Here is a 14506-nt window from a genome sequence, read left to right on the forward strand (position 1 = left end):
CTGCCTGCCTGCCAGGGATGGGATCGGTCACAGCGATGGGAACCACAAAGTGCTGTGCCCCAAAAGCTGCTTGGCCCAACCCTAAGGTGTCCCTGGTCCCCAGCAGTGACCCAGAGGCGGCCCAACCTCCTGCACAGTGGCCAGGGCTGCCATCCCCCTTGAAACCCTCATGCTCCAGCCTGGTGCTGCTTTGCTCACTCTGTGAACACCGATGGGCTGATGCACTGATTAACCGGGGTGTCCAAGGCTTATCTCCCGTGCTGCTGGACCAGGGCAGCCACTGGCAGGGCAGAGACACCCCAAAATCACTCAGAGGACGTCCAGGGTGCCCAGGGGGAAGGGAGTGTGTGCTGGTCTGCCAGTTGAACAGAGCAAGACACCGAGTCCTGCCGGGCAGCTCCTTTGAGCAGCACACGCCATGCCCTGACAGGGACGAGGATGCCATCAAGTGGCCAAAGCTTTATATCCAATTCCCAGTTGTTCTTCGTGTTTTTTATACGATATTCTCTCATACATACTTATATTATATCAAATAGCTTTCTGCCCTCTGCTCCCTTTCCACACCAGGTTACCCACAGCTCGCCCTGACAGCTCCTTCTGGCAGGTGTGTGTCACACAAGAGCTTTGCCCACCAAAAAATCCTGGGCACCCATCTCAAAACTGGTTTAACTGGATGAATAATAACAGGAAAAATCACCATGCAACTCCAACGTGGATCTCGGGGCTTTATGCCCAGGGGGCACTGAACAGGCTGACCCTGGGCACCAGGAGGGCAGGATTGTGCAGATGCACAGCTTGTTGTGAACCTGATCAGTTTAATCGATTCACAGGCCATTTTTACATAATGCAGGCACATAAACAACACCATTTATTTGCATTGAAAAAAACAGTGTTATCCCTGGAGACACATGATATTATCCATCTAAAAAACATGTTTTACATACATGCACAAAAATAGGCAACGTGGAAAGGGTGAAACCTTAAGTGCAGCCAGCAACAAATACTTGTGTGAAGGCTCATCAATTTTTATCCATACTGTTTATCAAAAACAGTTCCTTGTGCTCTCACCAGGGTCAAAGGCACTGTGAGCCTCCTTGCCTGTGAGCCCTGAGATGAAGCAACACCAGCTGTTGCTGGTTCTTCCAATTTTTAAGGCCAGTTCTGGGGGCACCCACACTCTGTTTCTTATTTGACAAGCCCAAAGTAGGTGACTCCATTTCTGAGCACTGCTCCAAATCCAAGGTTTAAGGCACTTTCTGCTGAGATCTTCAAGTCTGGTCTCCAATTCCTCCATTCATCCAGGGAAGAGGACGGAGGAGTTTCTCTTTCCTTCTCCTCCTTTTATGGAGGAAAGCTGGATGGCTGCTCCATATTTATCTTCAGAAACCTTTATTGAAGGGTCGATGGGCTTTTCCCCCAGGGTCCTTCTCCAGAGGAAGAGCTGTCCCTCCAGAACACTTTCCAGAGGACAGTGATGTCCTTGATTGTTCCCCCATGCCATGTGTCCCTCTGCATGTGACCCTCAGCTTCTCCTGCCAGTGCCACCAGAGCCCTCTTCTCCCAGCACAGCTGGTTCTTCTTGGGGTTTGGCATCAAAAACTCCACGGTTAGAAAATAAATCACGGAGATATTCGACAGCACAAACAGCAATAATCCCGGTGGAAAAGATCTTGGAATAACGGAAAGGCTGAGGTAGACCAAAGAGAGACCTGGCTCTGCCCCAGTGCTCTCAGTGGGACTGCAGTGAAGGGCAGGAGGTCTGAAGTTGTTCTGTATATTAAAGTCTCTTCCTTTGGTGAGGGTCTCTTCAAGGCTGGGAAGGGATGTCTGCAGGATTTGGCAGCTGACAAGCTGGACCATCGTGTCAGGGAGCTCAGAAGGTCTTTTGGGATAACTCCAGCAGGTCCCTGGAGGCCTGCACCAGGCAAGCTGTGTGAGTCAATAGTCAGCCTTCTACATGAAATGCAGACTTGATTTATTGTTTCCTGAATAAAAATGCAGCTTAGTTCTCTAGAATTTAACATCCTCCTGTGTCCCAGTTTAATACATAAACTTGGATAACAGACTGAAGTTGTTGAAGCCCTTCACGTTTTTTCATAATAATGTGTTGCATTGTGGCAAACTGTGACGGAAAACACGAGTGTGTGTTTATACAGGAGGAGTCATCTGTGTCTTTAAACCTGAAAACAAGCCAGGATTTGATAGGAATCCAGCCCTTTTTCCTACAGGAAAAGCACCTGTGTACCCACCACATCTCCTCCTCTCCTTGTTCACACGAAAGATGAGCATTATCTGCAGCGTTGTACAAAAGATGCTCCCTCGGTGATGTCAGACAGGCTGGGTTTGGATACATCCCCTGGGACAAGGAGGTGAGTTGTTTTCCTGGCTCAACAGGAAAAAATGTCATTGGTGAAAAAGCCCACCAATTACTGAGGTGTTCTTGGTCAAGAGAGTGAAGGATTTGATAAGAAAATGGTCTTTGGGTTTGAGTGAGCTGGTGCCATTTTCAGTCCCAGACTCAGTCCCAGCAGGTGCTGTGGGTGCAGAAGGGGAGTCTTCGGTCAGAGCAGCTGAGCCCACACCAACACCACACTGCTGATTTGGCTCAGGAAAGTTGGGGACTTTCTGGTTCTTCTTGGCAACACTTTTGAAACAAGAAAGAGGGAGATTTATGAAGTACTGCAGAAAACAGCAAAGATGGCCAAGAATAATCATGAGTAAAAAAAGGTTCTTTAATTACTTTTAATCTGCTAAAAAAGTTTCTTTAATCAGATATTTGTTCAACCCTAGGTTAATGAGGGAAAGAGTGACACAGTGACTTGACAGTCAGGACATTTTAAAAGGGCTTAACTTCAGGTCTTTGTGGATGGAACAAGGGAGGAAAGAACACTGTTCAGGGACCTTAGTGAGAATATTTCAAAACTAATAAAACGTTAGAGAAAAAACCTCCTTTCAAATTTTCATTTCTGATTGACATTAATCAAAGCAATCACAACAATCAGAACATATTGCAGTGAAGTTCCAGGGGAGCTGGACTGAAACTAAAACCTATCAGCACATCCGTCGTCTGCTCTGAACAGACCCAAGATGGAAAAGTGTTTGGCTATTCAGGTGTAGGTACCCAATTGCAATTGCAACTCTATTTGATTCAAAGGTTAATCCTTTCAGTTTAACAAAGCTAAAGGGTCTTTATGTGCTGACCTGGAAGTCAGGGATTGGTCTCAGTTTGGCCTCTTTTCATTGCTTTGAGGGAAAGTTCATAGCCAAGAAACATGGCTGCGCTCGATGGGAATCCTCGCACTGTATTGACCGTGAGGCCCCTAAAAAACACCTGTTGGGGATGAAGAAAGGTTAGAGCATGGGAATATACTGGTTCTTTTAAGAAGGGGAAGAAAACACTGAATGAAGCTGTGGTGGGATTCCGAAGCACCACATCTTGGTTTGCTTGGAAGATGTGCTCTCACTGCTGCTCTTGGCTGAGGTCTGCACTGGAGAGCGGAAACGCAACGGCAAAAGCCCCTGGTTTGGTGTCACTGTGCTCTGTGCTCCCTGCAGACCCCCATCTGTGCATACCAGCAAGGTCTACAAGTGGGAAAGGGTGAAAAAATGCCACTGGTGTAGAACAGAAAGCAAGAAGTCTAAAATGTCTTCCAGTGTTGTCCTACCTTGGTACCATCACAGAATGACAGAACCATAGACTGGTTTGGGTTGGAAGGGACCTACCTTAAACCTTATCATATCCCTACCCCTCTGCCATGGTCAGGGACACCTTCCACTAGACCACGTTGCTCCAAGCCTTGTGCAGCCTGGCCCTCCTTCCCTTTGCCTGTAGGGATCAATCCTGCAAAGCCCAGGGTTCAGGAAGGCTGTTACTTTCCTGACCCCCAGGGCTGGGTCTGTGGGCACAGAAGGTGTTTGGCAGGTGGAGAGGGAGCGGTGTGACCGTGGGCACTGAGCCACGGGGACTGGTTTTCAGCTTTCACCTTTGAGCACAGAAGGAATTTCTCAATCAGCAGAAAACTAGGCTTACTCTGTACCAATTTTTTTGAATTATCCATAAAGTAACAAAAGAGAACCGAGTTAAATAATAATGAAGATTTAGGATGAAAAGCCCAGAGGCATACATTTCTCTCCTCAGAATGAACACACCTGGCTGTGGAAAAAGATAAGGGTTATATTTACATTTCTTTGTGTGCATCAGGCAATTATTTCCAGCACTGTGAGTGCTGTTCCTTTGTCCCAGAATGAAAACATCCAGCCCTGCTTTGGCTGTTTGTCAGTGGTGTGGCTCCCAACGTTTCAAAAGATTTTCCTCACGAGAGCAGGATCCAGTCTTGCCATCAGCTATTACTCAATCCTGTTGCTGGCTTTGATGCGGGTGCCAGGTGGGACAACACAAAATCTGCAGGCAGCTCAGACCTCCAACCAAAACCCCCAAGCACCGGGGCTGTTCATATTCAGGCAGGACAAGGAGGTGATGAGGATGGAGAGAGAAGGGAAAACACGTGGAAAGGCCCTTTTCAGCCACCCCATGTTTTGCTGTGTAAGTGCACACCAAATGGAATGAAGAGCCTGGGCACCCTGTCCCTCCTTGGACTGCCCTCAGCATCTCTCCAGGTGTTTTTGCTTCACATCAGTGTGACTTTCTTCAGGCAGGGGCAAAAAATGAACCAGAGCACAGGCTCCTGTGACAGCTGGCATAACACAGAGGCACGCTGGCAAATATTGAAATCACACTGACTTGTGATTTTGCAGGTTATTTTTCTGTCTGTAGGTTGTTACGCCCCTCTCAGAACGTGAAAATCAGCACTTTGGAGCTAAGAGGCCACATGATGTCCTGATGACAAACACAGATTGATTTCAGTGTCAGAAGATGATGTTTCTATCAGCAACTCAATAAAATTGCAGATCCTCGTTCTGTGCCACTCACATTTAACTGAAGCAAAGTTTGCTGGTAGAACAGATATCTTTTATTACACCAACAGACAAAGTCAGAAAGAGGAGATAAGTTTTTTTGGCACACAGCCCTCCTTCCTGTTTGAAACCAAAGCAACTCTGGTCTAAGAACGTTTCCAATCAGCTCTGTCTTGGTGCAAAAACGAGGGCGAGCTGTGCAAAACCAAAGTTCCACCAAGGCATTGCCCACGGTGACCACACACCCCAGGGTGCCAGCACAGCCCCACCAGGATGGGTTCATTGGCACCAGAAACGTTTGACCTCTGCATTCTGCAGAGGCAAACACCGAGGTAAGATTTGCTACCTCTGATTTCTGATAAGTCAAATCAGATTTCATGATTAAGTGCGCTGACATGGAGTGTTATTTGAGGTTAATTGCACCAGCAGTGTGTGACCCCCAGTCATTTATTTCTTCATTGTGTAAGGCACACTATTACCCTCATTACTCACTATTTTGACTTTGAAAGAATCTGCACTAAAATTACCTACTGCCATTAAAATAATTTAGCAGTAACTGGGTTTAGCTGTCTCTCAACCCTGCAGATAGGTTTGTAACAGCCATTGCATTTTCCAATTGACAACTGAATGCCTGATAACCAGATTTTACTTCAAATATCACTTACTTTTAAGCCCTCATTCTGGTAGCTCTGCAAGATGCAGTCAAGGGTTCCTTTGTACTGGTTTAAATAAACTCCATCTGCCTGAAGTCGACTCTTCACAACATCCATTGGAGTGCATAATCCCCAGGAAATGGCTCCTAGAAAAATGCAGAAGTATTTGAATCATTCCTTCTCTATATTTGCTTGGCTGCAGGTCAGTGAACTCACAAAATTCACCTCTCATCTACAACATCATATTCATGCAATTTTCATTTCAGGGCATTCACCCTGCTCAGGCACAGACACAGCATTTCTGGGATGGTTTGCCTCTGGAAAGATCAGCAATCCATGACCAGCTGGACAGGCAAGAGTTTGTTTGGACCTATATGAGTGCTGGGGCACTCTAGAAGAGCTGTCCAGATGGGCCAGGAGAAATGGAGAAGGTGTTTTGTTATCATTACCTGAGCTAAGGACTGACTTGCCTTTGTGGTTCTGCAATTTAGAAATGGCCAAGAAGTGGGGAGTGGGTGTGGGGGTGACCCCCCACTCGGTGGGGGACAAACAAGCCAGTCTTACTGGCAGGTGTACACACGGAAAAAAGGGAAAAGAAGACGACCAGTAACAGTCAACTTGGCTTCTGCCACGTGTGGGTAGGTGCACACCCTCCTGGTGGGCAGCCAACAGGTTGAAGTCCTCTTCTGGTGGCATCTTGGCTGCCACACCACTGGCAGTGTCCCAGCCAGGCTGCCCGGAGGCATCCGGGGAGATGAGGGCACCGTTCTTTTTTTTTTTTCCTCCTCACTGACATTGAGGCCGATGGAGGTCTGATAACACTTCCATAAAGTTTGCCAAGCCATAAAGTGCAGCTGTGGTGCCAGGGGACCTGGCCCTGGGGAGGAAGGTCGCTCGGTCCCGTGTCCTCTCCTGGCGTTCAGGAGGATGCGGCGGCCCCTGAGTCGCTCTCGGAATCGCTCCAAGAACCTTCCTGCGTCCTTGCTTTGCTGGTGGTGTGAGGAAGGAAAGGTGCTTACCTGCTACACCCCCTGCCAGCCAGACAGAGAAGGGACTGGGAGAAATGCACCCCTCGGGAGTCGCCCAGTCAAGGAAAACTGCGTAAGGGATGAAGTAGACGCAGTACCCGGGAACATCCCTCAGCAGCATCGCCACCATGCCTCGGTACACTCCTGCTACCCCCTCTTTCCGTAGGATTGTCCAAAAGCAGTGGATGGGGCCTCGGTACATGGGAGATCCAGGAGCTGTGGGCTTTAGTTTAACGTTTGCTGTAAAGAAGAAAAAAGATACAACTGTCAGAAGAGACACATGGCCACAGAACCCATCCCCAGAGCCCACTGCCTTTGATTAGGAGTTGCTGCCATCCCATTTTTTAATCCTGGGATCAATGTGTAGCACAGGAAAAAAGTTTTTGGGAAGAGTACTTAAGTCCATTTTCAAAAGGTGTTTGGACACCTCAGGTCAGATTTTTCTCAGATGTGTGGCATAGGTATGTGCCCAGAGAGAGTTCCAAATTATTTTAAGACTATGTGCCCTTTTTCCATGGATTTTAACCACACCTGATGCCAGGTTGCCTCACTGAAAGCCTTGATATCTTCAGAGTCTGGCCCTTCCCAGGCAGAGCAAGTTGCTTCTGTAAAAGGCACTGGGTTGCTAAGCTGCATGGAGGCTTTAAAAATGGACATTCCATCCTGCAGTGGTATTCAGCTGCTGTCTAGAGCAGAATCAGCTCCTTCTGCCTGCAGCTGGTGGACAGGGTAGAGCCACCCCCTGCCATCCTACTAGTGTCCCCTCCTGACCCATCCTGCCCACGCCTGGGCTGCCTGGCACCCTGCCTCGAAAAAGTCAGGGGTTTGCAAATGCACATGGGGAAATTTTGCTGTTGAGGTGGAGTACCAGGGAGGGGTTTGTGGGTTTATGAGACTGAGAGCATGCCCAGCTGGGGAGCTGGCATTACTGCTGGCACCTCCAGGGCACCCGACAGCCCAGGCACTCACAGTTCCTGCGGCTCCTGGTCCTGAGCAAACCTGCCCCACGTTCCTGGAAATGCCACTGATATAAAAAAATACCCCTGTTCACCTTGAGGTGAACAGGATGAGAGACAAAAGGGGGAATTTTTAGCCCGGTCGCATCAGCCCAAGGACCGCAGAGAGCCGGGCCCTGGAGCAAAGCCATCCCAAAGCACCACGGACCGGCAGCGAAAGGAAGGGGAAACTCCTGCTTCCTACCTTTGCTGTAGGGCTGTGTTTGCATCTGTAGCCTTATCTTTACCAGGTCCACGGGAGTTCCAATGGCCACGGAGACGAACCCTGCCACCGAGCTGGCCACGGTCATGTCGGCGAGCGAGGGCGCGGCGGCCGCGTCCCCGTGACGGAGCTGGCTCAGGAACCGCTGCGTGCTGCTGAACACCCCGAACACCACCGAGCTGTACAGCCCTGTGGTGGCCATGGGGAAGGACATGCCCTTGAAGAAGCCAGTCACCTAGCCAGGGAAAGGAGCAGGGCTTAGGGAATCGTGGAACAGCTTGGGTTGGAAGGGGCCTTGAAGGTCGCCTCGTTCCCAACCCCTGGCGTGGATGGGGCTGAAATGCATATCCAAGCAGCAGATGTCTCCTGGAACCAACTTTGCTGGGCAAAGGAGATTAGTTCATGCTGCTAAAGACCTATGAAGATTGTGCAGAATACAGGATATGGTGACAGCACAGGAACCCATGTAAAAGTCCCTCTCACGGACAGCTTCTTGTCCTGGCTTCACCAGAGTCAGCAAAATCCCTCTGGGAGACCTTTTCCAGCAGGATCAGGCCAAAGAGCCACTTAAATCCACATGTTAAATCCATGTGGAGACACTGATCATGCCATGCCAGGGGTCTGTCTTTTCCCTATAGGAGTATCCAAGAGGGTTACTTTAGAGTTAAGCAAGAGAAGGCTGCAGGGATTTGCAGGCTCGATGGCACCAACTTTATTGGTCTTCACATACTCGCTGGTGCCAACAGCGATTTTGTGTAATTGCTTTATGTATTTATCTGTTTATTGACTTGCACTTTCTACCAGCACATTTAAAGTAAGATAAAGCACTTACAGACTCATTTCTGTACACAGTGAGAAAACACTTGAGTGTATTTCCATATCCTTGTCCAGCTTGCAAACGAGTCTGCAAAAGACATTCATAAAAGGCCATTAAAATCCCCCGTTTCCAGCCCAACAAGAGCTCGTGCTCTGTAAACAATGTGTACTTTGCTTTGAGAGCAAGTCCTTCCTTAGTCATAAAGAGAACAGAGCAATAAAATCAGATATATGTGCATTAACCCCCCTGAACTTTGCCAGAAGCCAGGCTAAAGCGGGGTCTCCCAGGTCTGAAGCTCTCGGCAACATCTGGAATCGATGACTGTCAAATGGAGCAGCCACCCTGAGCCAGCACAGCAGGCTGCTGGTGTGCAGGGCTGTCACTGGCAAGGGCCTGATTTATGTGGAAATTGGAGAGTGGGGTGGTCTCCTCCGTTTGGAGGCTCTCAGGGAAGGCTGGCATGTGTTGCTGAAGAGCAACTGGAAGAGCCCTGGGGCCCTTCTGGCCCAAGGTGGATTTTAAGGCATCGAAATACTAAATGGAGCCAAAATAACTCAGCATCATCTCAGGAATTCTCCATGCTTCACTCGAAAAATGCATTTCCATATCATTCCCAACAAAGACATCTTGTTTCTGGAAAGCAGTTTGGTTATGTGCCTTCCCAGAGCTGGAAGAAATGGCCAAAGCCTGAAGGATTTGACAGACTTTCCCCTCCTCATACTCATACATATTTATATATTTATATTTATATTTATATATTTATATACATTTATTTATATTTTTATATATATTTATATATATACACACATATATATATTTAGATCATCTTCCCTTTAAGCTGCTCCCAAGTTTGCACTGAAAACATCCTAATGAAGGATGCATCTTTTGGCCTTAGAGGTGTGCAAGGAAATGGAAATACTGTTCACTTCACAGCACCTGGGGCTTCAGCAACTCATCTTGGTTGAGGCCAGAGCTCATTTTTTATAGGAAGACACTCACAAGTGCTATGTCAGGAATGTTTTTAGGGAGTGGGGACAGCATTTCTGACCATGTCTATCAGAATTGCAATGCTGAGATGAAATCTGGAGGGACAGTGCCCATTCCCCTCAGCCCTGACTTACACCAGGGTGAAGCAGGAAATTATCATCAGGGAATTTAAAGCCCAAAGGAGAGTGTGTCCTCCAGAGTCCATGCCTGGGGAGACCTTTTGCATGCCAAATAGCAGGTTGAATGGCACAGTCATCTGGCCCAGAGCCCTGCCAGAGGTGGGGCCCTGGCAGGAGCAGGAGGGACACGAGGCTGAGGTGACTCCTCACCCTGGGGTGGTTCCATGCAGCTGTTTGCACACGTGGGGCATCACTGCTCTGCTCCTGCAAGGCCAGAGGCCACGGGGAAGGCAGCAGGGTATTTTCTGAGCCCCCAGGAACAAGCTGGTACATGAAGATGCTGCTCCAGCTCACACAGCACACGTTGTGCAACACAGGCAGGCCCAGGCCACGGGTGCAGAATGTGCACTCTGTGACTCACACGGGGGTTTAGGGGGATGGGGGGAACAGTGGGGAGGGGCTGCAGCCCAGGCAGCCCAGGACAGAGTGACTGAAGTGCCCAGACCTGAACTCCATCCTGGCTTCACCTGAACGCTCAGCCTAGACATTTCCATTTTGCCTCCATGGGCTTGGTTTTTTTTTTCTCTTACACAGTAACCAGGTATTTCGAGGTTCAAGTTAATATATTTTTTGAGTAACTGAGGGCAACTGAGTGTCCTCACAATCTGCTTCTTGCACACAAACTCCTTAGCTAATCTGTTAACACCCGGTGCTGAAATCCCTGCTGGCATCTCTGATAAACTCAACTGCTACCAGAACAGATATTCCTCTGGAAAATTCTCCTTTTTGTTATGTTTAGATTTGATTTGATAGAGCTCTTGGTTGACACCCAGAAGCTGCAGAAAGTTGTGAGACTGTGGGAAAAAACAGCTCCTGGAGTTTGATGGAAGCTGCAAAGCTGGGAAGGGGAGGCTGAAGGAGGAAGCCTGCTGGATGGGAACTGGTGTGGGTACCACGTACCCCACCCAGCCTCACATTTAGCCTTGCCTCCTCTCCCAGGTGGGGAAGGACCCCCCACATCCCCTGGAGGCTGCAGATGCAACTGAGCAGTCCCTTTGCTGGCTTAGTGCTGTGTAAAAACTCTCCTTTCCACTTTCCTTCCCTCAAATTTGGAAAGACAGCAAGTCTGCCTGCTTGGTATTCCCAGGGCAAAGCGACGAGGGGGTGGGGGCAGCCTGACAGTTGCCTTTATAAGCACTTGAAGGATGGGCTTGCTCTTTCTTGGCACGCAGAAACTCGGTGTTTCCCAGAAAGATCTTTGTTGTCAAACTCCCCCAGACCTGGCAATGACCCCCTGACCACCAGCCTGAGCTGGGCATTGCCTTGGCAGCCCTGGGCAGAGCCTGCCTGTGCTGCCTGTGCCCTGCCCATGCCTGGGGTGTGTGAGCAGCCTCAGGGCTCCTCCTGGGTGGGGTCTGTGCACCCATCTGTGCACAGGGATGCTCCTGGGGCTGGGGTCACCTTAAAAGCTCAGGAAGGAGGGAGGGCTGGCCAGCTGACCCGAGGAGAGCCAGCTGTGTGCAAGGGGATGGCTGGGGTGGCTGGGGAAGGGATGTGGGGTGGGCTGTGCTGGACCTTGCCTCGTCCCCATCACCCTCCAAAGGGCTTTGAGGTCCAAAAGTGGGTTTTGGGTTTGCCACAGCTGGCAGCCCTGCCTGGTGCCATCAACCAGGCTGGAACAGGTCAGGGCATAGAGAATCAGGGAGCCCTAGAGTAGCTGGGGGTGGAAGGGACCTTTTCAGGTCATCTAGTCCAACCTCCCTGCCTGAGCAGGGACATCTCCAACCAGACCAGGTTACTGAGAGCCCCGTCCCACCTGCCCTTGAATGTTTCCAGGGGTGGGGCATCCACTCACCTTTCAGGGCAACCTGTGCCAGTGTCTTAAAACCCTCACTGTATAAAACTCCTTCCTCATATATAACCTAAAGCCTTCCTCTTTCAGTTTAAAAGCATTACCCCTTGTCCTATCACAACATGCCCTGCTGAAAAGTGTCCTTCTTGTAGGCCCCCTGCAAGTACTGGAAGGCCACAATAAGATCTCTTTATTCCCCAGGCTGAACATGGGCAGAGCAGCTGAATTGATGAAAGCTGCCCAGAAATGCCTGTACAAAACAAGAAAGGAACAGGATCTTCCTCTCTATCTCTGTGTCAGTAGGGATGGTCAGCGTGGTTGAGTCATGATGCACTGGTGTGTGCATGGGCTTGTCTTGTAGGAATTGTAAATACTGTGCCACAGCCCTGGGATAAGAATTTCAGCACTCCCTCCTTCCAGCGTTGCCAGCACCAGGAAAACACACAAAAACAGGCCTGCAGCAAAACAAATACAGTTCCCTCATTGCCCTTTGAATGGTTGTCTGTGGCAAAGTTCAATAAAACATTGGCAGAACTGTTCAGTGAACCACACATTAAGTGGGGCCAGGTTTAATTTTCAGCACTAATCCTCCACGCAGGAACTCGCCCATATCAGCCAGTTCTTTTAGTTTCTCATTCCAAAATGAGCACTGGAGAGGAGGAAAGTCTATGAAAACATTTCTACCCTGGCTAAAAACTCCCCCTTGGGGTAAGGGAAGGTCCTTGGAAGCATCATCTAGAGATAGAGTGAGTGAGTGGTGAGGGGAGAGCCCAGCTCAAAGTGTTTTACCTTGACCGTGTCCAGGGGATGGCCCACAACCACACTGGCGATTCCTGGGGATGGAAACAAAGCATTACACAAAACACTGAAGAATCTTTTGTGACAGGACAGGCTGTGATGGGTTTATTGCAGAAGAGATTTCCATGGGCACAGCTGCAAGGGGCCCAACCAGGGCAATGACCAGCAGAGTGCCCTGTCCCTGACAACAGGTAAAAGCAGAGCAGAGGCACTTCCACATCCTTCTGTGTCCACTCTCCTGGACTCCATCAGCTTTACATCTCAAAGGCATCTGAGAAAGAGAAGGGGGTGTTGTGTTTGTCTGTCCTGCCCATGACCAGCCCCTCTTGCATTCCTGTAGGCTCACACAGATTTTTAGCCTCAGAACGGTGAGATTCTGGTTAGACACAAGGAAATGCTTTCTCCTGGCTCAGAGAGAGATGTCCTGGAGCTGACTGCTAATGGGACCTGTGAGCCCCTCCCTCCTCCTTTGCTGTTTTAAGAGAAGCTTGTAGAGGTATCTGTCAGGAATGATTCAAACAAAGAGGATCTTGCTCTGTATAGATCCCTAGAGTCCCATCCAGCCTCATTCCCCAGGGAATGATTGCAAACAGCACTGGCAGTTTGTAGGGTTTGTGGAGATGGTGGGTAATTTGTGATGCTTCCTCATCAGCAAGTCTCTGTGCAAACCAGTGCCCACGAGTGCTTTGGAGACTACATGAAAATTCTCACCCATACTGGACTAGTACTGAAAGGAGCATCATGTCCTTACTCAATACATTATGGATTTACTCAAAAATCTGTTCTAAAATGTCCCCTCTCCTCCTGGATCTGAGACCACCTGTGGTTCAGTGCTACACATGAAAACTGTCAGCTGCCACCACTGCTGAGCGCTGGTGGCTGTTCAACCCCCAGGACATCCTGTCCCACTCCTGGGGATGTGCAGCAACAGCACAGGTCAGTGGGGCAGACTGACACAGGCCACAGAGATCCAAAAAAGAAAAAATCAGCTGCTCACCTAAGCCTTTGGCAGAGGTTCTGGGTTTTTCAGAGACAGCTCACTTATTAACCTCGACTGGCAGCTCACCCGTGACACGGGACACGGACGGGAGAGCCTCCCGGGGCTGGGGGTGTGCGGGGGGCTCTGGAAGTCGCCCCCGCACCGCAGCACCACGCTCTCGGAAAATTCAATTTTAAGTATCCCGCCCGTGGAAACGGGACGAAAACGGCGCTTCTGAGCCAAAGCAAAGCAAAGCAAAGCAAAGCAAAGTAAAGCAAAGCAAAGCAAAGGGCGGGAGACCCCGGGCGGAGAAGGCACAGCCCGTAGGTGACACGGGGGGGCTGCATCCCTTGGCACGACCGCCGTGCCCCCGCTCTGCCCGCACCCCCGAGCCCGCGGCATCACTCACCGCCCACCAAGCCGGCCACGAAGTCCTGCAGCTGGAGGCTGCCCATGCTGCGCTCGGGGGGGTCCCCGGCGGTGTCTCCGCCGTGCGGGATCCCCGCGGTCCCGCAGCTCCGCGCCCGCCCGGGGCTTCCACCGCTGTGACATCACCGAGCGCAGTTAAAGGCAACGCGGAGACACCGCCCGGCCGGGGCGGGGAGGGACCGCTCTGCCCCGGGGGGGCCGCGGGGCAGCGCCGGGAACGGGGGCAGAGAGGGATGGGGGGGCAGAGAGGGATGAGGGCACAGAGAGGGATGCTCGTCCCTCCGGGGGTGGTCGCACCCAGGGGCAGCATCGCTCCGCGGGCCGGCAGCGGGGGACGGGGAGGGTTCAGTGTGAAAAACACACAAGGATTGCGGTGCAAACTCGCAAATTAAAGATGTTAAGTCCAGAGGTAAAGAGTGTAACAGCCGTAATCAACTGAAAAACATCTCTGTTTGCTTTGTTGAAGTCACTGCTTCATCATTTCAGGACATGCTCCCAATTTCTGTTCTCATTTCAGGAGATCCCCCCCATTTATTTTTTTTTTTTTTTGGCAAGCAGTGAAGAGTTGCCCCCACCCCATTACCTCTACGTAGCATTCACAATTTTCTTATACATCTGTTACCTGCTTCTCCCTCTGTCCTGTCTTTCCCAGAGTCAAGACCCCAATTCTGTTTTATTCCCCTTTCATGCAAGATGCTTCTTTTCACCCTCC

At 50.1% G+C, this 14506-nt stretch overlaps 1 protein-coding gene across 4 annotated transcripts; it reads right to left on the reverse strand.

The window, feature by feature from the left end:
• Nucleotides 1-1957: 1957 nt before the first annotated feature.
• Nucleotides 1958-13876, reverse strand: SLC25A48 (solute carrier family 25 member 48). Of its 4 annotated transcripts, none has more exons than XM_027896986.1 (8): nt 13775-13874; nt 12378-12421; nt 8646-8717; nt 7796-8048; nt 6587-6832; nt 5580-5713; nt 3202-3331; nt 1958-2644 (listed from the first exon to the last, which is right to left on the reverse strand). In XM_027896986.1, the coding sequence occupies exons 1-7, from the start codon at nt 13818-13820 to the stop codon at nt 3209-3211; spliced, it is 918 nt and encodes a 305-aa protein (XP_027752787.1). In that variant the 5' UTR covers nt 13821-13874; the 3' UTR covers nt 1958-2644; nt 3202-3208. The 4 variants fall into 4 exon arrangements, with proteins under 4 accessions (XP_027752787.1, XP_027752786.1, XP_027752785.1 ...); XM_027896985.1 differs by having other exon boundaries at nt 1958-2647; nt 6587-6835; XM_027896984.1 differs by having other exon boundaries at nt 6587-6835; nt 13775-13873.
• Between the last annotated feature and the right edge of the window lie 630 nt (nt 13877-14506).

This window comes from Empidonax traillii, unplaced genomic scaffold (genome assembly GCF_003031625.1).
Source record: "Empidonax traillii isolate 1590-97213 ecotype Southwest subspecies unplaced genomic scaffold, ASM303162v1 scaffold523:size469459, whole genome shotgun sequence".
Classification (NCBI taxonomy): Eukaryota; Metazoa; Chordata; class Aves; order Passeriformes; family Tyrannidae; genus Empidonax; species Empidonax traillii.